The sequence below is a fragment of the Callorhinchus milii genome, unplaced genomic scaffold, assembly GCF_018977255.1.
Source record: "Callorhinchus milii isolate IMCB2004 unplaced genomic scaffold, IMCB_Cmil_1.0 Scaffold5, whole genome shotgun sequence".
NCBI lineage: Eukaryota > Metazoa > Chordata > Chondrichthyes > Chimaeriformes > Callorhinchidae > Callorhinchus > Callorhinchus milii.
The window spans coordinates 56,073,687-56,098,217 of record NW_024704746.1 but is presented as its reverse complement, the minus strand read 5'-3'; the positions used below and the strand labels follow the sequence as shown (position 1 = coordinate 56,098,217).

General features: G+C 40.3%; 1 protein-coding gene across 1 annotated transcript in view; it reads right to left on the bottom strand.

Annotated features, from left to right (window-relative positions):
- The window catches only part of LOC103188279 (ATP-binding cassette sub-family D member 2), a 35,150-nt gene extending 10,880 nt beyond the window's left edge, over positions 1-24,270 (bottom strand). Inside the window, exons 1-5 of the mRNA XM_007908222.1 lie at positions 23,316-24,270; positions 20,995-21,175; positions 19,987-20,111; positions 17,904-18,072; positions 1,025-1,119 (exon numbers count right to left, since the gene is read on the bottom strand). Coding sequence (XP_007906413.1) covers positions 1,025-1,119; positions 17,904-18,072; positions 19,987-20,111; positions 20,995-21,175; positions 23,316-24,218 — 1,473 coding nt within the window. The 5' untranslated portion in view covers positions 24,219-24,270. The remainder of the gene's footprint in view (positions 1-1,024; positions 1,120-17,903; positions 18,073-19,986; positions 20,112-20,994; positions 21,176-23,315) is intronic.
- Positions 24,271-24,531: the final 261 nt, after the last annotated feature.

Sequence of the window (24,531 nt, the reverse complement as noted above, 5' to 3'; positions counted from 1 at the left end):
GTCTCTCCTATATGTCTATGTGTTTCTGAGTGTCTGTGTGAATAAGTATGTGCGTCTCTCCTCTGTCTGTGTATGCCTCTTTGTGTCTGAGTGTGTCTCTGAGAATGTGCGTCTCTCTATGTCTGTGTCTCTCTCGTGTCTGTGAGTGTGTTTGTGTGTGTGTCTGAGTGTGTTTGTTTCTCTGTGTTGCTGCGAATGTGTGTCCTTCTGTGTCTGTGAGTGTGTGTCTTTCTCTGTGTCTCTGAGTGTGTGTCTGTCTCTGTGTATGGGTGTGTGTCTGTGTCTCTCTCTGTGTCTGTCTGTGAGTGTGTGTGAGTCTCTCTCTGTGTCTCTGAGCGTGTGTCTGTTTGTGGTGCTGGGCGCTGAGAGGCAGGAGGTGGTGAGCTCCTGTAGCCTCACAGTCAGGACACTGGCCCTAAGTGTCTTTTTGGGGGGATCTTTGGGCCTATGCTGGTGTGTGTGTCCCCACCCTCCCCACCCCCTAAATGGGCCACCCAGTTTTTGTTAAAAAAGCAATTAATTTCTTTTGCAACAATCTAATATGTGTTATTTCCTCATGTGTAGTTTTTATCAATAAAGTGAAAACATTTAGGTGGTAGTAACATGTACCTCAATAACACCAATCAACCCCCTGTAATTTTCTGCAAAAAACTTCAATTTCTCCCCGCCAGATTCGCAAATTTCCACGCAATTTGGGGCAAATATTTCCGCACCTTTGTATTGGCCCAGCTCATAGGTGATATTAAGAGGATTTTGAAAATAGGCCCTGAGGAATCAGCCTATTCTTCGCAGTCTCCTGGATAATTGAGGACACATTAAATTTTATTTAGTGCACCAAACTATATAAAAAGTATTGGCATGTGGTTGTAAAATGAATTATTGCTTTCACAATTATCGTACCTCACACAGAAAGTAATGATGAAGTACACATTAGTTCAGTATTAAAAAACAATAATCGACATACTACTAAGCAAGTTAAGTAGTTGTTAATATGTTTAATAGTGTTCTTTTATTTAATGCTCACCTTTAAGTTTAAGCTAGAAACAACCACATCTCCACTTGGAGTAATAATTGGAACATTCTCACATACAATGCCCAGATCAACATCAATAACTTGTCCTGAAAGACAAAATATAATTAAACAATTATTGAATTGATCAACATAAGCTTAAACAATTCAAATCGCAGAAAAGATTTCATAGAATATCACAGGTCATCTGATGAGTTGGGATATCTAATACTTTTGCTAACATTTTATGACCTGATAATTGATTGTTCAAAATAAATTATTAATTACCAATGCTAGAAAGAGTGTATGATTGTGCTAGATTGTCATTCTTTTCATGGCCAAATATCCTGCCAACACATTTTTTTAGGTATGTATACAAAGAACTATCTCCAAGGCAAGATAAAAACTGTTTTTGAGAAACTATATCCCAGCTCATGTCAGTGCTTCCAGCAATGGGAGAAAATTAGAGTTGGCAAACTAGAGCGATCCTACCCACCAACTTCTGTTAACCATGCAAACATAAGTCCTGATGGGTAGGATGGCCTAGCTGGACAAGTAGCATTAAGTTAGCCAGACAATACTCTCAACGACAAGCAGTTTAAGCTGGTTAAACCAGCAGTACCTTAATGTACTCTGGAGGCTCCAAGCCTTGGCTCCAACAAACCTGTGCCTAATATTTTCCAGCATTAGGTCAGCAGGGCGGATTCCTCCACTGAGTGTATTCATTCAAGACACAAGTTTCCATGCATTTATATGTGGAATTTTCAGTCCATTGTGGATACCTTTAAGCATGGTGTTGTGTGTTCCCTATGTGTCAAGACAACAACAACAACTTGCATTTCTATAACGTCCCTCAGGCAGGGTAGCATCCCAGACACTCAGCTAAACAAAAAATGGATGTATCAAATGAGAATAAAAAACATACCTACTGATAACTTGATATAATTTACCATACCATGCCCACCCCCCATTCCCATTGCATCCCTTCAACATCCTGGGAATGGTTCCAGACAGATGCTCCCTGATCCCAAAAGAAATTGGACAATTGTTGACAATATATCCATTCCCATCTCCATTAACCCTGCACATCCAACACAGACATTTCTCCTCTCTGACCCCTGAGCAGAGAAACTATTATATCAATGGATTATTTGCACAATCAGTCATGATCCTTGTGGACTTGTGGAGTCCTGTAGCTCAGTGGTTAGAGCACTCGCTTTGCAAGTGAGAGACCTGAGTTCAATTCCAGGCAGAGGGCGAAACCTTGGGCAAGTTTCCTTACTCCACACAGAGCCTAATAATAATCCCTCCAAAACAAAAAACAAGAATAAATTGGTCATTTTCAATCTACGACTGTTTGTGGGACATTGCTGTGTGCAATTGGCTGCCGCGTTCGCTCACAAATATACAGTCAATTCACTTTACAGTGTGTTCTGTGAAGCGCTTTGGGACGTCCTCCCGACGTGAAAAGCGCTATATCAAATGCAAGGATTATTATTATTATTATGTTAATCAAATTTTAATCAGTGATCTTAACCTCTTAGTTGGAATCCAATTTCGGATTAAAAAACATAAACAAATACAAATAATTAAAAAGTAATGTACCGCGTAAATGAGCAGAAACCATTAACTGCAAAATATTTGATGTATTGAGAAAGGCAAACTAAGTAGGTTTCGATAATTTCAAATAGGAACTTGAAACTACCATTAAATAAAACCTGCATTCTAAATTCTACTTTGCATAATAAGTTTTTTTTCTCTATTTAACCATATTGAAAAGTACTGAGTTACATTTGCACTTCATTTACTTTTGATTTAACTGTTGTCAGACTTCTTCATGAAGTCCTGCAATCAATGAGAGAAGAGGAAGGTTAAGAAGAAATAGAATCAATCATTTCCCTTATGTCAAAATAGCAAAGGTTATATAAAGATTAGAATTTCATGAATGTAGGCAGGTCTGGAAACGTAATATGGAGGCCAACTCAAATGGTCTTCGTAATTCAAATACAAACTTTAAGGCACTGGGATGCAATCAATTGTCTTATGGACTTCACACCCTCAATTGTATTCTCTTCATGACCTGACAACCTCCCTACCTCTCCAATCTGCTAATATCCCACTGCCTCAATCCCACTTTAAAGTCTCTGATTTTATTCTCAGCCTCCCTTTGCTTGTCCAATGGTAATTTCATAGAATCAAACAACCATACTGCACAGAAGGAGGCCGTTCAACCCATCATATCTGTGCCAGCTCTTTGAAGAGAGCTATCCAATTCAATCCCACTTCCCCACTCTCCCCCCACAGCCTTACAAACATGTCCTCCCCAAATAATTTTCTACTTCTCTCTTAAAAGTTGTTATCGAATCAGCTTCCACCACCCTTTCAGGCAATGCATTCCAGATCCGAACAACTCGCTGTGTGAAAAAATTTCTCCTCACCTCCCCTCTGTTTCTTTTAACAACTATTTTAAATCAGTGTCCTCAGGTGGGTACCAGAACTGAACATAATACTCTTGCTGAGACCTAACCAGTGTTTTATAAAGGTTCATCATAACTTCCTGACTTTTTTAATTCTGTGGCCCTAGTTATAAAGCCTCGTATCTCAGACGCTTTTTTAACAGCTTTATCTACCTGTCCTGCCGCCTCCAATGATTTACTTATATGAACCCCCAGGTCTCTCTGTTCCTTCACCCCCGTTTAAGATTGTACCATCAGCTTATATTGCTTCTCCTCATTCTTCCTCCACATTAAACTTCATCTGCCATGTGTCTGTCCATTTTACCAGTCTGTCTATGTCCATTTGCAGTCTGCTGCTATCCTCCTCACTGTTTACTACTTTTCCTAACTTAGTATCATCTGCAAACTTGGAAAGTGTACTCTCTATACCCGTCCAAGTCATTTATATAGATCAAAAACAGCAGTGGTCCCAATACTGACCCCTGGGGGACACCACTGCACACTTCCCTCCAGTCAGTGAACAACTATTCACCACCACTTTGCTTTCTGTCTCCCAGCCAGTTCTGTATCCATGCTGCCACTGTCCCTTTAATACCGTGGGCTTCTATTTTGCTTACAAGTCTCTTATGTGGCACTTTATCCAACGCCTTTTGAAAATCCACATAAACTACATCAACTTCACTACCTTCATCCACCCTGTCCATTACTTCATCAAAAAAACTCTGTCAGGTTTGTTAGACATGATTTGCCAACAAATCATGTTGGCTGTCCTTTATTAACCCATATTTTTCTAACTGAAAATTTATTTTGTCCCGGATTATAGTCTCTAGAAATTTACCCACTACTGATGTTAGGCTGAATGCCCTGTAGTTCATTGGTTATCAATGAAAAGAAACCCTGACACGCCATACAGCTTGTCTGATATTTTGTGTATTTAGCTCTGTGCTTCTCCTCTCAGATGTCTTAATGGGGTTTCTTCTGGTGCAGGAGCCTCTCGGGGGTGACATTCACCACAACAAATCAATGAGTTCAGTTGTTCCATGCCCTCAAACTGACAGCTAAGAATAAAATAATAATGTTCCTTGCATTGGCAGTGACTGAATTTTGTAGATGAACAAAAGGTACCAGGAAGCTTAACTTCCTAGCGTGTGCTAGGGTAAAAATAATTGAAGTTGTGCATCCTCTTCAACCAAAAGACACTTTATATATTGAAATCACTGAGATCGCTTTCTAAGGACATCTTTCACTTGGAACAAGCATTCACAAGAAGCTCCTCACTGAGAGGGTCTACAAGATGCAGTTGTGTAGGAGATCTTCACCTAACCCAGTCCACAAATCCCAGTCCCACTGGGGATGCCTGGAACAATCCACTGTGGGAGAGGTACAAATCCTGTGGTCAGAAGTCAGCGAAGATCCCTACCTATATAGAGAACCAGGCTTGATCACCTCTGCCCAACTGTTTGGAGTGCCGGTCTAACGATCCTGTGCTGGTGTGGCTGCTGTTCTACACAGTCGTTGTCAGACATTTTCTTCAGCCAACCAAATACATTTTGGGGCTTCAAAAAGTCCACTGAACACCCGAACAAGACTAGGCAAGTCCACACCAAATCAATGCCTTGTTTCCAATAGCTAACGAACCTTGAGAATGGGGGTAAATTAAGAAAAATTCAATAAAGAAAAGTTGGCCAGCAAATTGAGGAAATCAGCCAACCTCGTGGTTAGCCAGTCCCATGCCCCAATGCTATGGCCAAGAATGCTACAATACGTTGGTAATAGCTCTGTATGCCCATCTTCACCAATTACAAATTTCCTCTTAGTTCTATAATATTCTTTGGTAACTTTAACAAGTTGTCGCTGGCTGTTGGCATTGAACACTTGCAAGGGAACCTTTGATCAGCAGTTCCAAATATTTGGCTGCACCTTAACGTCATGGTGCAGCCTCCTTTGAGTTTCCACTCTACTGTTGCCATCAATGTGCTCCTATTAGCCAGGTGGTATGATATCTTAATAATAACAATAATCCATGCATTTGATATAGCGCTTTTCACGTCGGGAGGACATCCCAAAGCGCTTCACAGAACACACTGTAAAGTGAATTGACTGTATATTTGTGGGCGAACGCGGCAGCCAATTGCGCACAGCAATGTCCCACAAACAGTCGTAGATTGAAAATAACCAATTTATTCTTGTTTTTGGTTTTGGAGGGATTATTATTAGGCTCTGTGTGGAGTAAGGAAACTTGCCCAAGGTTTCGCCCTCTGCCTGGAATTGAACTCAGGTCTCTCGCTTGCAAAGCGAGTGCTCTAACCACTGAGCTACGGGACTCTTAACAGTTATGCTTCTAGATGTACACAGAATAGCATTTTAGCCACCTTGGATTATATACCACTTAGGTTCTGGATCTTGTTTCTTTGACTTTTTTCCCTTAAATAATGATAATTTCAATAGCAATGTTTTCTTCAGATATGAATGATGTTAAACACAGAATTAAATAGGCTGTTGAATTCTGCTTTGATACATGGTACCCAAAATATTTTGCGCATAATTATTGGTGGGAACAAACTATTTCTACAGCTACAGAGATACAGAGACCAGAGACCAAACACTAGTAGACTCAGAATAGTCTGAACTTGCACAGTACAATACAAAAACATAATTGTTTTCTTGTTTAAACTTCCCTTCTCTCAACTGACCGAAAATAGAGCACCACATAGCTTATGTATATGCAGACAGCAATATAACTCAATACTAGACCTCTAGCTAGTTGAACGCCATTATTTTTAAATAATAAATTTAAAAAAAACTATATAAAAAATAAAAACTAGTTATTACGTCCACCTTAAGACAAAAGAAAAATACAACAATCCTCATTTTTTTTCCTGGCTTTTTGGGTTCTTGACTTTGAAGTTCCACTGGTTCCAAATTGCAAATTATTACCATGATCCAGACATTGTCTTATCCAGCTGCTGGAATTGATTTACTGATGACTAAAGAGTCTCAGCTGGCAAATTTCCCACATTATCCTGGCAAAGATCAAAATGGACAAAAGTGAAGTTCTAGCTTCCGATTTGATACGCAAACCGTGTAGCTCCATCTGGCACGAAATAATACCATGAGGCATTTCAGGATGATGGAGGCCAATATCTGTGAGCAGGACATGCAGTTCACACCATAGGTGGATTTCTTATTTTATTGTGAATGGGAACTTACAGAAATACTTCCAAATACTCAAGATCATTCTAGGCAAAACAACACTAATATGTTTGCATTCTTGAAGAAACAAATAGAAAAGCCATAAGCTCATTCATTGAAAATTTGACCTTCCATCAACAATGGTATCCCAGGAACCCAGACATTTCACAGAGCACTCCTGGCCTGTGTTCCTTTATTATCAATTGCTGCACACATATTTGTCCTTCTCATTTTATAAGTTTAGGAATATGTAAAAAGGTTTAGAAACCTTCTATTCTCTCGCGAAGAAATCCAAATTCCAAATTGGAATTTTAATAATTAATATTAATCTATGAAATTTCTGCTGCTCTGTGAAATGTCTGGGTTCCTGGGATACCATTTAGTAAATATATTTTATTTTAGCTCATGCAACTAAATTCTGAAACAAAACAACATAGATAAACTAATAAAGTTACTCAGATGTTATAAGTGCATTTGTTTTGCTGTAACATTAATCCTATACACCCGATACTATAAAAATAAACTCAAATAGGACTTCCCCATTTTCGCCGGTATTTTATTGATTGCAACTTAACTTGTACCTAATTAATAATCAATTCTAACTTGATTGACATTGAGATCTAATTTCCTCCTGTTATAAAAAATGTAGGTGCCATTGACATGATACATATAGTATTATGGAGACAAAGTTTTATTGAAAATAGAATATCATCTCACAGATTTTTGTTGTTATAAAAATAAATCTCAGATGTGGAATGTTGCTCATTAGCAGTGGAAATTAATAATTAAAGCATGATTCATTCAAGGTCATGCAAATTGAGTAGATGGCAGATTGTTATACTGTCGATGCTCTGGGCCCTGAAATTAGATGATGGTTTGCAAAATCGAACAGGTGTTAAGATAATTTATTCCTTCTCTAATATTTTGAACTACTACTACCACAGAAAGTAGACTGCAAGAAGTATTTAGTTGGAAAGCATTTATAATGGTCCCTGCTCAATTTTGAGAGAAGACATCTCAAAGGGGACCTTATAGAGGTGTATAAAATTTTAAATAGAGTTCAAAAAGTAAACCCAGAACAACACTTTGGATGCACCAAGACAATAAAACAACTGCCTTAGGTTAAGGTTATCTGTTTAAAAGCAGCAAAGGGCAATTTTAGGACAGATACGAAGAAGGTTTTTTTACCCAGTGGATAATTAACGACTGAAATAGGTTACCATTAAGGGTAGTTGAAGTCAAGACATTGGACTATTTAAAAACACAATTAGGCAGGAATATATTGAACAGTTAAAAGAACAGAAATGGAACAGGTCATTAGAATGACAACGTTCAGGAGAATAAGATTAGTTTGCGATATTATGTGATGAAGTAATTACAGAAAACAAAGGAAATTTTGATATACAATACAAATACAAAACATAAAGGCCTAAGACAATTCTGATGTACAATAAAAAAAAGCCAGGATAAAGATGAATTATCCAGTTTTAGTAAAAATAGAGTAATTGGAAATGCTGCATCAGGCAACAGTTAAACGGAAGATAATGGCTCCCGACAATATTTTCACTCCTAGGGTTCTAAAATCCTGAACCTCCTTGGGCTCTCCCTCAGTGACACCGAACCAGTGCGCAATCTTGGCGTTCTGTTCAACCCTCAACTGTCCTTCCTTCCCCACATCCGGTCCCTGAGCAGGACCGCCTTCTTCCACCTTCACTACATTGCCCACCTCCGATTGTACCTGATCCCAAATACAGCCAAATCCCTCATGCATGTGTTTGTCACCTCCGCTTGCATTACTCCAACACACTCGCCGGTCTCCCCAGCTCCATCCTTCACAAGATCCAGCTCATTCAAAGCTCTGCCGCCCGCATACTGACCTGGACCAAACTCCGTATCCACATCTCACCAGCTCTGGCCAGGCTCCACTGGCTCCCCATCACCAAATGGATCGACTTTAAGATCCTCACACTCATGTTCAAATTGTTTCACTCCCTGGCAGTTCCCTACCTCTCTGACCTCCTCACTCCCCAGTCCACCACCTTGTGCTTCTGCTCGACTGGCACCGACCTCCTGCTCATCCCTCGCACCCTCCACCTCATCATCAGAGGTCGCTCTTTCAGCCACTATGCCCCAAAGCTCTGGAACACTCTCCCTCAATCCCTATCTCTTGCCCCACTCTCCCCTCTTTCAAGTCCCACCTGAAAACTTTCCTCTTCGACCGTGCTTACAGCCACCACCCCCCAGCTCGGAGTTAGGCTCCGCCACTGTTAAGTGCTCTAAGACCCTACCTTGCATGGAGGGCGCTATATAAGAGCAAGTTGTTGAAGTTGTTTTATAAATGAGTCCAGTATCCTGTCTTCTAAAAATCTTCCTGATAACTGGTTCCAACTATTAGTTATTTTTTGTAAAGAAATATAGTATGCGGGCGACAGAATTTTGAAATATCACTGGTGCCTTCTCTCAAAATTGCTCTTTAAAACCCTGAAACGGTGGGTGCCCTCTATAACTTTTATCATCCACTTATGCATTTTGAATGGTACTAGGAATTATAAAGCTCAATTCCCCCAAAGTTTTTTCAAGACAATTATTCCCACCAAGAACCTTGATACCTGCCTTTCTGACATGCTGAAATGGCAGAAGAAAACAATTACATGCATGCAGATGCACAACGATCAGAATGAAAATATATTCTGCTTTATCATGTAAAGGCACTCAGACCAATTTTGATTGTTTGTACATCATGACAGAAAATGGTTGATCAAAAATAATTGAAAAGTACATGCTAGCAATCAATTATGTAAGGAAGCAGCTTTTAGAGAGTTCTACTGTTGCTTCTGAATCTTTTGGAAATGTTCTTTACTTTGCAAACTGCAAGGTGATACCATAGTTAAGTGCCTATATTGGCTTTCTCAATGTTTAGAAATCTTTAACTCTGAAAAACAACGAGTCTGAAACAATTGTCACTGTTTAAGTGTTTTAAAAAGTAAAAATGCCACTACGTAAGTATCAACCAGCACAATACATCTGACACTAATACATTATTCTCTTGTTTTATATGACATGCAATCACTACAAAGGTTAAAAAGTAAACTTGTATGATATCTCTATTGTACTATATAATTAGTAACCTGTTGCAGTTTGTCACTATCCCAGTCTGTTCAGAAAATTGGCATATGTATCAAGAGACTGAACTTTAGTAAAGAATTAATTGATTGCAAGTACTGTACTTTGCTTAATGATTATACGTTTCCTCCTTTAATCACCAACTGAATAAGAGAGTAAATTGGATGCCATCATCACTTCATCAACCATTCCATTTCTTAGACAATCTTAGTTAATTGATTTTCCTTACTAAAACACTAACTTTTTTTCGCTAATGATGAATTCTTATTCACTAGTAAGCTAAAAATATTTTGTTCTCCAAATGGTCCATCCTGAAAGAAAGACTAATGCTCTTTTTGCTCACTTCATGTAATACGTGCAGCAGCATCTGAATAATCCAACTTTCTAATGAAATCCAGTCAATCGTGTTGCCTTCTATTAATAAGTACTGATGGAGAGCTACATTACTATTAGTTGCAACAAATACATTTATTACCAGCGGCAAAATGTTTTGTAGAAAGAAAATCCCACTCAAATTAGTGGTTATGAACAGTTCAATTCCAGCTGAATAAAAAGGTCAAATTTGATCAACATTTCAAATACAATTTACAGGCAGCACCTTTCACATCAGGGGGACATCTCAGAATGTTTCGGCAAAGGTTTCTAGGTAGATGAACCAAATATCCTTTGTCTTGTCAGCTTAGTAAAGTTACAAGGAGGCCAGGTTAATACAAATCAGACAAGAAGTAAAAACTGACCAAAAAAATGTGCCAGAAAACAATGAACTAGAATGCCAAATAAGTACAATAACTGTCACTTATAACAACATAGCAGGAGGGATTAATTGGCTATTTGGTACCAGTGGTCTGAAGGAGATTTTCTAATAATAATCCTTGCATTATTACTATTATTATTATTCTAACACAGATACTAGAGCAGGGTGAGTAAAGATTAGATTCCGTACATCCAAATTTCTAGCCTAAGGTGTCCTTGTCCCAAAGATGAATGACTTAGAATAATCAAAAACAAAAAAAAGTAAAGGTAACGGCAAAAATAATAATGAACCTTGCATTTGATATAGTGCTTTTCATGTCTTCTAGACGTCTCAAAGCGCTTCACAGAATATGCTGTAAAGCAAATTGACTGTATATTTGTGGGCGAAACGCGGCAGCCAATTGCGCACAGCAATGTCTCACAAACAGTCATGGATTGAAAATGACCAGTTTATTATTGTTTTGTTTTGGAGGGATTATTATTAAAAAGGATGGCACCTAAGCATCTCAGCCCACTTCCAACCCAAAACCTAATATGGCAAAGTACAGTAGATATATTAATGGCCAGTTCTGTTCAGAAAAAAAGAGACTGAAAAGTGGGACTGAAGAGATTCAAAAACTATAATAATAATCCTTGCATTTGATATAGCAGCTTATCACGTCATTGAGACGTCTCAAAGCGGTTCACACGATATATTGGGCAATAAAGGGCAATTTCAGGACAGATACTAGGAAGTTTTCTTTACTCAGAGAGTAATCAAGGACTGGAACAGGTTGCCAGGAAAGGTGGTTGAGACACTGGATTCATTTAAAAAGTAGCTTGATGCTGAGATGGGAGAATGGTAGGTTGGGTGCTCTGAAAGGTTGAGATCGGATTTGGGGCGCATGGCCATCTTCATCCAAACCAATCTTGTGATCTTGTGAATGGCCGAATAAGATAGGGCTCTTTAGCCTTAAAAACAAAAGTATAAAAGATTTTGAATGTGATCAAAACATTAAACCCAGAACAATGCTTTCAGATAACCAAGTTTGGAAACTGATTCAGTTTGAAAACAACAATTTCAAAGCAGACACTAGGAAGTACAGTACTTCTTTACACATAAGGTAATTAATCACCTGGACTTGGATACAAATAGAAGCCCACAGTATTAAAGGGACAGTGGCAGCATGGATACAGAACTGGCTGGGAGACAGAAAGCAAAGTGGTGGTGAACAGTTGTTCACTGACTGGAGGGAAGTGTGCAGTGGTGTCCCCCAGGGGTCAGTATTGGGACCACTGCTGTTTTTGATCTATATAAATGACTTGGACTTGGGTATAGAGAGTACAATTTCCAAGTTTGCAGATGATACTAACCTAGGAAAAGTAATAAACAGTGAGAAGAATAATAGCAAACCCTAAGAGGACCTAGTAAAATGGGCAGACACGAGGCAAATGAAGTTTAACATGGAGAAATGCAAAGTGATGCATTTTAGGAGGAAGAATGAGGAGAGGCAATATAAGCTGATGGTACAAGCTTAAAGGGGCTGAAGGAACAAAGAGACCTGAGGCTTGATATGAGTAAATCTTTCAAGGTGGCAGATAAAGCTGTTAAAAAAAGCATATGGGATACTAGGCTTTATAATTAAGAGCATAGAATACAAAAGTTAGGAAATTATGATGAACCTTTATAAAACACTGGTTAGGCCTCAGCTAGAGTACCGTTTCAACAACAATAACAACTTGGATTTATATAGCACCCTCCACGCCGGACAGCGTCTCAGAGCGCTTTACAGTAACGGATCCCGGGGCCGAGCCAGGGAGAGCGGGAGAAAGGTGACCAAAGACGCGGTCGAAAAGAAAGGTCTTCAGCAGGGACCTGAAAATAGGAAGAGAGGGGGCGAGGCAAAAGGAGTGAGGAAGGGAATTCCAGAGCCTCGGGGCATAGTGGCTGAAGGCACGGCCGCCGAGGGTGAAGAGGAGGATTCAGGGGACGAGGAGGAGGCCAGACCTGGAGGAACGAAGGCAATGGGTACTGTTTTGAGCGGACAGGTCAGAGAGGTAGGGAGGTGCAGAGGGGTGGAGGGATTTGAATACAAGGGTGAGGATCTTGAAATCAATCCTCTCTGGGATAGGCAGTCAGTGCAGTCTGGCAAGGACTGGGGTGATCGGGGAGTGGAGTTTGGTGCGGGTGAGAATGCGGGCGGCAGAGTTTTGAATGATCTGGATTTTATAGATGGTAGTGGATGGGAGACGAGCGAGGAGGGTGTTAGAATAGTCCAGCCAAGAGGTGACAAAGGCATGGACTAGGGTTTCAGTGGCTTTTGGAGAGAGGTATTGGCGGAGACTGGCGATGCTCAGTCTGGGCACCAGACTTTAAGAATGATGTCAAGCCACTGGAGAGGGTCCAAAGAAGATTTGTCAGGATGGTACCAGAAATGAGTGACTTTGGTTATCATGAGAGGCTAGAGAAGCTGGGATTATTCTCATGGAGCAGATAAGGTTAAGAGGAGACTTAATAGAAGTTTTCAGAATTATGAGGGGATTCAATAGGGTGAACAAGGAGAAACTATTTCCACTGGTGGGTGGGACGGCAACCTGAGAACACCAATTTAAAATAATTGTTAAAAGAAACAAGGGAGATGAAAACATTTTTTTTCACACAGCGAGTTGTTCGGATCTGGAAGGCATTGCCTGAAAGGGTGGTGGAAGCCGAATCGATAACAACAACAAGATTATATTTGTATAGCGTCTTTCACATTGGGAGGACGTGCCAATATGCTGGACAGCATTTCAGACCCAAGCTGGGGTCAAGGGGGAGAAGAGAGAGGAGGGAAAGGGGGTGACCGATAGCATGGTCGAAGAGGAGGGTTTTCAGGCGGGACTTGAAGAAGGCTAAGGAGGGGGCGAGGCGGAGTGATTGGGGGATGGAATTCCAGAGATTGGGGGCAGAGTGGCTGAAGGCTCTCCCAACAATGGTGGGGTGGGTGGGTCGGGGGACGTGAAGCAGGCTGGAGCCGGCTGAACAGAGGAGCGAGCAGGTTAATATGGGGTTAGGAGGTCGCAGAGGTAGGGTGGGGCGAGGCCATGGAGGGCTTTATAGGTGAGGACCAGGATCTTGAACTGGATCCTCTGAAGGATAGGGAGCCAATGGAGTCGGGCGAGAATGGGGGAGATGGGGGTCCCAGAGTTTGGTGCGGGAGAGGACACGGGCTGCAGAGTTCTGGATTATCTGCAGCCTGTGGAGGGAAGAGTTGGGAAGGCCGACAAGCAGGGCATTTGCATAGTCGAGACTGGAGGTGATGAAGGCATGAACAAGAGTTTCAGCGGCCTGAGGGGTGAGGTAGTGGCGGAGTTGAGCGATGTTACGAAGGTGAGGGAAGGCAGAGCGGGTCATGGCTTGGATGTGGGGAAGAAAAGACAGTTGAGAATCGAACAAGACACCGAGGTTCCTGACTGGCTTGGTGAGGTGAAGTGTGCAACCATGTAGGTTGATGCTGCCAGAGCCTGAGGTGCTGAGGCGCTGGCGCGAGCCAATCAGGAGGGCCAGGTCTTGTTCACATTCAACTGTAGGAAATTTGTCCTCATCCAGGACTTGATGTCCGACAGGCAGTCTGTCAGGACAGCAGTGCCCCTGGAATTGAGAGTGGAGCAGAAAGATAAGAGTTGGGTGTCATCCGCATACATGTGGAAGTTGACCCCATGTCTGCGGATGATGTCACCAAGGGGGAGCGTGTAGATATTAAAGAGGAGAGGACCAAGGACAGAGCCCTGGGGGATGCCAGACGTGACAATGCGGGGGCTGGAGGAGAACCGTTAGAGGCAACAAAGTGGAGACGGTGAGAGAGATAGGAATCGAACCAGGCAAGGGCAGGTCCATGAAGATTAAGTAAGGAGGAGAGGTGGTGTATGAGGTTGGAGTGGTCGACAGTGTCGAAGGCGGCAGAGAGGTCGAGGAGGACAAGAAGGCAGAAAGAGCACAGATGTTCAGAATGTCATTAGTGACTTTGACCAGGGCCGTTTCCATGCTGTGGGCAGCGCGGAAGCCAGATTGCAGGGGTTCAAAGAGGGAATGGCGAGAGAGAAAGGAGCGGAGCTGGGACCCGACGACTTGTTCCAGGACCTTGGAGAGGAATGGGAGTTTAGAGATGGGGTGGTAGTTGGAGAGTAAGGATGGGTCCAGGGAAGGTTTTTTCAGGATAACAACTTTTAAGAGAGAAGTAGATAATAATTTGGGGAGGACAAGTTTGCAGGGCTATGGGGAGAAAGTGGGGAAGTGGGATTGATTTGGATAGCTCTTTTAAAACAGCTGGCACAGACATGTTGGGCTGAATGGCCTTCTTCTGTGCTGTATAATTCTATGATTCAATGATACCAACAGAAATGCTCTACCAAGAACGGAAGCTGAGGCAAGGATGCCATTTAAGAAACAGCTTAATGCTGTAATGGGAGACTGGTCACTGGGACATAAGGGGTTACCCAGGCCCTAGAAGCAGTGGAGGGTAACAAGGATGACCCTCAGTGTTACAGGAATGAGCTATGAGCAATGATTAGACAAGATGGGGCTCTTCAATCTTAAGAAGATGTCTCAGAGGGGACTTTGGAGAGGTGAACTTTTTTTTAAAAAAATGGGATTGAAAAAATAAAACCAGAACAATACTTTAGGGTACACCAAGAGTGTAGAACAAGATGGTAGCTTTAGAGTTGCAAACAACAGATACCAGGAAGGTCTTCCTTGCCAAGAGGGTAATTACCGACTGAAACATTTCTTCATCCAAACAAACTTTTTGATCGTGTGACAGTTGGGTGGATATTCTGGAAGGATAAGATCAAACGAACAGATTGCATTTTTCCTGTGATCCTCTTGTAATCTTATTCTAAGCTTCATAACTTTGAAAGCTTTTATTAAGTCACGTTGAAGTCTCTACTCCAAGAACAATCCCAATTTTCTTTAGTCTTCCTTTGATCGTGACCCTCACAGAAACTAGGAATAATCTTTATTGTCCAATGTGCATCCTCATAAAAGTAATAATGTCCTATCCATGGAAAAGTGACTAATTGAATACATTGCTCCAGAAAATTACTATATACTCCAGTTTGCCTCCTGAAATATTTACTTTCCAATAGATTTTAGTAATTTTCTGAAGCTTTTGATCTGAAAATGGTAATTATTCTCCTGTAGTCTTCTATCATCCCAATACAATGGCTAAAGAACTTTAGAACGTTCCTATCACAGCACTCCAAACTTCTAGGATGTGCTCTAAATCACTGCTGCGTATATTTTGATTCACGTATTCACATTCCTAAAGCTGCATTAATATACTACATCATTGCAAATTGGCATTGAGTTAGTTAAATAATGTCAAAAATACATTAACAACAACTTGCATTATTTATACAGCACCCTTCACGCAGGTGATGTCTTAAGAGTGCTTAACCCAAGTAAAATCATATATAATTTGAGCAAGACAATTTTATGGCAGAAACGCTCCCAGCGCTAGTTAAATCAGTCCAATGTATGAATCAACCATAAATATTTGATAGGATTTAAAAATGAAAAGCAAATAAGATAATTAAAAATATTTTTTAAACATATTGTGAATAGTAAACACATTGTGAATAGTAAACCAAAGTGAAATTATCTCACACTTCATCACAGTTCTAATGGTCAGTATTAATGCATGGCTCTCATTATTCCAACAAAATGGTCAGTGTGTGTTTTGTAGAGACAATTAACCTGCTTTTTTAAAAAATACAATCTAGATTTGCCAGTTGAAAAGGAAACTAAAGTGATCTTTGCGATTTCTAAAAAACATTAGAACTCTAAAACTCACAAAGTCTGGAAAACCCTTCAAATGAATGCAAAATGCCTTTGGATTTTGCCTGCAAATACGCAGTCACTACACTTTACATCAAAATTCTGTGAAATGCTTTGAGAAGTCTTGACAATGAGATGAGGCGCTATATCAAATACAAGGCTTATCATTTATGGTTCACACTCCAATAAGTTTCCACAGACCAATTTTGTTCTAACATAGTAAATGTTGCAAAATCTCTAACAATATTTTCAATTACCTACAATAACTTCATTATAAACTTAAGTCACCTTCCCCAAATTAACAATAAAAAATAAAAAAATAAGTAGAAATTAAACCAGAATCTCCTCTATCACACTGTGGAGAGCATTCTGGAGTCCTGTAGCTCAGTGGTTAGAGCACTCGCTTTGCAAGTGAGAGACCTGAGTTCAATTCCAGGCAGAGGGCGAAACCTTGGGCAAGTTTCCTTACTCCACACAGAGCCTAATAATAATCCCTCCAAACCAAAAACAATAATAAATTGGTCATTTTCAATTTACGACTGTTTGTGGGTCATTGCTGTGCGAAATTGGCTGCCGCGTTCGCCCACAAATATACAGTCAATTCACTTTTCACTGACGTGAAAAGCGCTATATCAAATGCAAGGATTATTATTATTATTATTGAAAGATCAAACTGATCAACAACAACAACAAGATTACATTTGTATAGCGCCTTTCACGTCGGGAGGATGTCCCAAGACGCTGGACAGAGTACAGCATTCCAGACCTGAGCTGGGGTTAGGGGGGGAAGGGACGGCAGTGGAATGCGGGTGGCCAATGGCATGGTCGAAGAGGAGGGTCTTGAGGCAAGACTTGAAGGAGGCTAAGGAGGGAGCGAGGCGGAGTGACTCATTATTTACAGCAATTGATCCCTAATGGTCTGTTTCAGAGACTGTATATTTTACAAAAATATCACATCTTCAAATTAGCAAATGAAATTTGCACCCTGCAATTTTTGCAACTGAAATAGCACAAATATCTGCAAAATTTATTTCACTGTTCATTTAAATGGAATTTATTTGAAAGCAGCATATATGGTGGATTTACACTACGACACCTGTATTACAACAGTGAATTGTACTTTAAAGCACGTTGCAAAAAACTTTTCACACTTTATTTAAAAATAGGTCAGTTCAGTATAATACGAATACGCAGTGTCAAGTAAAAAGCTTAATTGGAATGATCGAGAGAACAAACAGTTGGAACACAAGGGTAATGAAGTGGTTGGCTTGAGCAAACATTACTCGCAACAAAGTGCTTCTGTTAGTACTGTCCCAATTAATGGATCAAACTGTATTAATGTCACAAGTTGATAGTTTACTGAAGCTGATATGGAAAGTAATCTTAATGACCAAGGCATTCGAGCTAAAATTTCAAAATTATTGAAAGACTATACAAACAAATACAGTAAAATCTTGATTAGTATTGATTTCACAATTCAATCTTGGAATTAGCCTGTACTCATAAATTTAGCATTACAATTGCAGAATAAAATCTCACATTTTATTTAAATATAGTAATCCTTAAAACAAATTACCTTTTCGTTCCAGAGGACCTTCAATATGTAATCCACGTTTAGTTACTTTGTTGCTGTCTGTCTCAACCGCCTGATTCATTGCGGACCTTTTGAAGATTCCCCTCTGCACTTCGTCAAAAACTAAAAACATGTTATGCACTCGAGCCGTGTAGCCTGCCAATTCAGTGACCTAATAATTTTTTTTAAATAAGCACAACCACCAATATTTGTTAGCATATACAACATCAAATCCATAATATACTGTATTTAATTAAGTACATGACATATCATTTAAAAGACAACTGAAGACTTAAGTGGTGTCTGTGCCAATTTGTTAAACTTTATTTTAAAAAATGAACTGAAATCTTCAACAGAGAATATATTTGTTCTTTTATTCTGGATTATATTAAGAAACTGTACGAATAAATTAGAATCAACGCCGTAATAAACATACCAATTAAAAGGTTTTACTTATGGATGAATGAGTGAAATGTTGCTGAAAAGGACAACAAGACTTTCAACAGTACAGAGATAGTTGATAGTTCATTTCCATAAGATCATATCAGTTTTACAACAAATAAATCTTTTGCATAAGCAGATGATAGATAATACTGCAATAAGGTCACCAGCCTCTTAATAGCCTACTTATTACATCTAGCCACTATTACATAATGAATAACAAATAACCATTCATCATAACACTATAAATTCCAAAAATGGTGGGAAAGTTTTGTAAAGCCTACTGTATTAATATGCAAACATAAAACACATATTCATTGGCATTTTAAAAAAGCTTACTAAACTGACAAAGTTACAAGTTTAAAAAAGTAAAAACAATTGAAAATTAAAAAACAGAAAATGATTCAAAATGATCATATGAAAACGAAAGATTGGCTAACACTTTTGGTATGACCCTTCGTCATATCCAGAATTCAAGGATTTATGTTTTTTCTTTTTAAGAAAACAATGCAATCCCAGTTTATATCATGGAATATTGTACAGTCCTCCTGTTTCTCAGGCCCAGCTAAGACATAATTCCAAATTTATACTCAAATTGGTAAATCAGTTATGGGGTGGAACTTTTGCATGAATTTTGTTGATCACGAACTGTATCTTAATGCCATTGTGAAATACTGATATGCTTCCCTTCACTTTGGAGGAACTGCTATGTAAACATCCAACTTTGCCTTATCATGACAAAATGTCTCAAGCAATTACTGTAAAAGATAGAGCCCCATTTTGTAGGCAAACACACTACCTATTTTGCAGCAGTACAGTCCCACAAAGAGCCAACCATGAGGTGAAGGCTTGATTAATCACCTTCAAAGCCCTCCACGGTCTTGCTGCCCTTTACCTCTCCGACCTTCTAACCCCCTACCACCCTGTTCGCTCCCTCCGCTCAGCGGGCTCCGGCCTGCCTCACACCACCCGTCTTACTCGCCCCACTATCGGCAGGCAGGTCTTCCACCACTTTGCACCCACCCTCTGGAACTCCATCCCGCAGTCCCTCCGTCTCGCCCCCTCCCTTGCCATCTTCAAGACCCACCTCAAGACCCTCCTCTTCGACCTTGCTTTCGATCTCCTTGCTTCCCCCCCCTCCCCACCCCAACCCTCAGCTCAGGTCTGTAACTCTGTTTGCCCAACGCCTTGGGACGTCCTCCTGATGTGAAAGGCACTATACAAGTGTAATTTTATTGTTGTTAATTGGAAAACTCTTTGGCAGGATACTGGGAGAAATTCCTTGGGACCTCAATTTAAAATCATATCCAAAAGACAGCATTTCCTCAATATTATACTGTATAACACATATTTAATTTCCCAATTTTTACGCTGCAACTAAACGAATCTAACTGAATTACAAACTAGAAAAATCTGCAGCATTGATTTTGTATGAATGGCTTCATCTGTTTTAAATTCACTTTTTTTACACCAAAGTTCAACTGAAAAAGGTAATTTGTAACAACTATTTTCTAATACCGAAACTGCAATATTGTCTCCTTTAAAAAAATAATGAGCTGAATAAAGTCACCAACATCAACTTTGCACTTCAACATGGAAAAGTATATTTACAATCTTTTTCTCTCAGGTTTATGCTACTTAATACCTCTTTGTAGGAAGACATAATTCTTTCAATAGCGTCTGCTCCAGAAGCCAGGAGATTGCGTGCAGTGGTAAAAGCTTCAGTTCGTTCACTGACCAAGCTTACTTGTTTGTGACCATCTTCTGACTCTTGAGGGGAAAGGGAATAAGCACATAATTACATGCATGAAAGTGTAATTAAGAGTTGTATTAGAAAATGTAAGCACAAAATTCGACCTAGTTTTAGCCTACAAGACCATTTCATCTTAAAATGTATTATTGCACAGAACAGTCAAAAAATCTTCAATTCAGTCTTAATTTAGAAGCCAATTCCAGTTTACCTAGAGTTAGTGCATCTCAGTCACAGCAGTAATTATTGTAAGTCCTACAATTAACTTTAGCTCTTTGGGCTAGAGAGGGGAAGGGAAAGAAACAGACAGAGTTCTCACTCTTCATTGCTGTTCCCAGAAAAAAGTAGTACTAACAGCACTAACAGCACTCAATGTCTGGGTTCACATATCAAAAATGGCCAAATGGTGAGGTATTGAGTAGACAGCAACAGTGAGAATCCTTGCATTTGATGTAGCACCTTTCACGTCAGGAGGATGTCTCAAGGCTTCACAAGATTTACTGTAATGTCTTGTGATTGTGTACTATGTAGGCCAATTTCTGCAAAGAATGTCTCACCAACACCACTTTTAACATAGCGTATGTTGATACTGTGCAACCAATAGACAATTTTTTTCAAACAAAAACAGAGATTGCTGGTAACACTCAGGCGGTCAGGCAGCATCTATGGAGAAAGGAAAGTGGGTCAATGTTTCGGGTCCATGATGCATTGTCAGAACTGACAAATGGTCATGGACCCGAAATGCTGACCCACTTTTCTTTCTCCATAGATGCTGCCTGACCTGCTGAGTGTTCCCAGCAATCTCTGTGTTTTGTTTCAGATTTCTAGCATCCGGAAATCTCCAGTGTTTTGCTTTTTTCTCAACCTTTTTGTTTCACTTCAGTTAGGAAATTTGTTCATTACCATCATCTGCAAATCCTGTTGCAGTGATGATAGGTACTGCTACCATGACTAATCCACTGCCGCTCCACACATACTTCATTAGAAATTGCTCCAACATAATGTACCAAAGTCTTTTGGACAAAATTAGATTCATCTGGGCAGCAAGCGATTTGTAGCTTTTCTGTAGCTGGTTCATTTCCACCTAATAGAATAGAAACATCCTGTTAATAGTAGTAATGTATTATACATTTTGGATGTTTACATTGTTAAAAATATTAAACATGTTACAGAGGAGATGTAAGGAGTTGATATGCTCCTTTCACTAAATATAACAAATTTCTCTGTGTTAAAATGTCATGCAAGTGCACAAACAAACAATGCCAGTTTGTCTTGAAATGCATGTGCAGGCAATGATACTCTGAGAGATTATTTAAATGGTGGTAATCTGAACTGCAAAATAAAATAATAATCCCTGCATTTGATATAGCGCCTTATCACGTCTTTGAAGCGTCTCAAAGCACTTCACAGAATATACTTTAAAGTAAATTGACTGTATATTCGGTGGGTGAAATGCAGCAGCCAATTGCGCACAGCAGTGTCCTACAAACATTCGTGGAATGAATGACCAATTTATTCTTATTATTTTTTTTTGAAGGAATTATTACCCCCAGAAAAGCGATCCGCTAATCGACTAACAACCTAGTTCCTACTTACTGCTAGGTAAACAGGCGTGTGGAGTAAAGAAACTTGCCCAAACTTCACCCTGCCAGGAATCAAACTCAGGTCTCTCCCTTGCCAGGCGAGCGCTCTAACCACTGAGCTACAGGACTCCACATCTACAAGATGCATTAACATTAAGAAAGTTTTTAAGAACAGGGAAGATCACTGGGCTCAATAGCCCCCTTTATTTACCTTTTCACCATCTGTTCTCTATCCAGAAACAAATCTAGCTGCTTCCTGGATCTAGTTATCTTTACAAATGTAATTTTGTTGTTGTTATAATGTTTTACTTGTCATCTTATTCCACAAGTTTTGAAGAAAAAAAATCTGCTTTAGTTCACTCCAAATTTCACAATTTTTAAAAATATTGTTTTCTGGTATTGTTTTTCACCAGACCAAACAATTTAATTGCAAATATCAATCCCTTCATAATATGGAAATGTCTTAATCACATCACCTATATGCCATCTTTTCAAAAGAGAACAAAAGCTTAAAAGGATATAAAGTTTAAATAATGTAATTTCAGAGGCAAAATTCACTTTCCTTGTAGTATAAAGAAATTAAAATTATTCTGAATAAAAAGTATTTTGGACTTCAATGGGATTGCTGACCTCACTTCACACGATCACACTATCACAAGATTGGTCCAGATGAAGAAGGCCCTTCAGTTCATTTGATCTTGTCCTTCTAGAATACCCACCTAACCATATTCCCATCTCATCACATTTTTTAAAAATAGTCCAATGCCTTTGCTTCAACCACTCTTACTGGTAACCAATCATTAATTATCTTCTGGGTAAAGAAATACTGCCTGGTATCCATTCTGAATTTGCCATTTGCATCTCTAAATCCATGCCCCATAATAGTAAACCCAGAAAGAATTGTTCTGGGTTTACTTTATCAATCCCATTTAAAATGTTGTGTGCAAGATCCCCACTGAGCTATCTCCTTCCAAGACTGAAGATCCCTAGTTTGTCTAATCTTTGCTCATAGCTCATTCTTTTAACACAGGTGATCATCCTTAACGTCTGTTTTAGAATAGAAGCTGCTTAGTTCCCACTACAAATTTACCAGCACTGTCTTCCCATTACCTGTTTGATGATTACTTGTCTGCAGCACTTAGAGAAATGCCATCACGAGTATAGAATTGTACTTTATTGTTCAATTATATTAAGTCCAATATTGATGGCTAAAAGTAACTCTTGAATACAGCTCATGAATACGTTGGAAGGAGCAATATGATGGAAAATTGAAAGACTAAATAACTGACCAAGAAAAGTGCCTGATCCTCTTCAGAACTTATACAAATGGAGACTTAAATCAGAATTTCAGCACAGCATAATATTTATATAACTCCAGCTATTATATGTTTGCAGAAAAAAAGCAGATAACATCTATTTCGCTGAGATAACTTATTTACGCAGATATTTTGATTACAACATAAATATTTATATTTTCCGGTCTTTTCATTAAATTATATTAAAGTGATTGGAAGGTGTGAGGTGGAATCCAGAATCCAGAATATTACGCTAACGGTCTCAGTAGCAACACCTTCCACTGTGCTGACAGCAGGTAAAGTGTGGATGGATAAGCTCCAGTTTCAATGCGGAAATTGTTCTTACCCTGTGTCCCCGGTAAAAGGCAATCTCTTCTGCATTGGCTATGATACGTGAATGGACGTATCGTAAGTATCCCTTCCTCTGGGCTTCTTCGGCAACCAGTTTGCCAAACCTCGGGGAAAACGCTCGCAATACCCTGGCAGTGGCATACACGACAAGTCCTGCCAGGAGTGTGGGTCCGGTAGGGTTCGCTCCTCTCGACTTGGCGGTCTGGATCAGAGTGTACGAAGTGAGCACCACATCCAAGATGGGCTTCGTCAGATTGGAATACAAATGTGCAATTGACTGAGCGAACATCATGATATCTTCGGTTAGTGACTGGTCGGGATTTGCGAGCCTCCCGTCCATATTGCTAACCTTGTAGTAAGTCTGATCGGTGAAATAGGTTCGATAAGCGTAATCCACGAGCCGAGTGCGGAACGCCAGCGCCAGTTTGCATTCCAGGTACCGGATCATACTGTTGACAAACGTGGCGGGGATGGCCACCAGAATCCATTTGACTAATTTCAACACAAAGCTCCGGGGTTTCTTTTCAACTATGGTTTTTACGATCTTCCCGTCCAAACCGGCGACGTAAATGGAGAGAAACGTCCTGGAAATCAGAGCGCCCGAATGCAGGCACAGCAATCCCAGCTCCTTGGTCACCAGCTTCGGGAAGAGGATTTTTCCGAGTCCGATCAGCTGGTGTACAAAATCAGCGTCTAAGGCCGGAGATGTGTTGGGGAGTCTGGGGCTGCGTGTGCGCGGGGAGGAGGCTTCTGGCTGCGATTTCCCGCAGATGTGATGGCAGAGCAGCGGATACAGTCTCCTCACACCGTAAGCGGCGATGACCAGCAGAGCCGCTCTCCTCGCGGCTGGCGATCTGGTCCATTTCACTCCGGCCGCCGCCTGCAGGATATGGGACATGGTGTCGCTATTGCTGCTGATACCGTAGCTGTTACATACCGATAAAGGCAGATAGCGGCTGAGGGCTCCCGGGTGTCATGGTGGCTCTCACTGCGGCTGCCCCCGGGCGGCTCCGCACTGCAATCCGATCAGTGCCGCGGCGTCCGCTACGTCATCCGACTCCAGCGCCCGCTCGGCATCATGGGCTCTCTCTCCCTCTCTCTCCCTCCCTCTCCTTTTTATAATAATAATAATCCTTGCATTTGATATAGCGCTTTTCACGTCGGGAGGACGTCCCAAAGCGCTTCGCAGAACGCACTGTAAAGTGAATTGA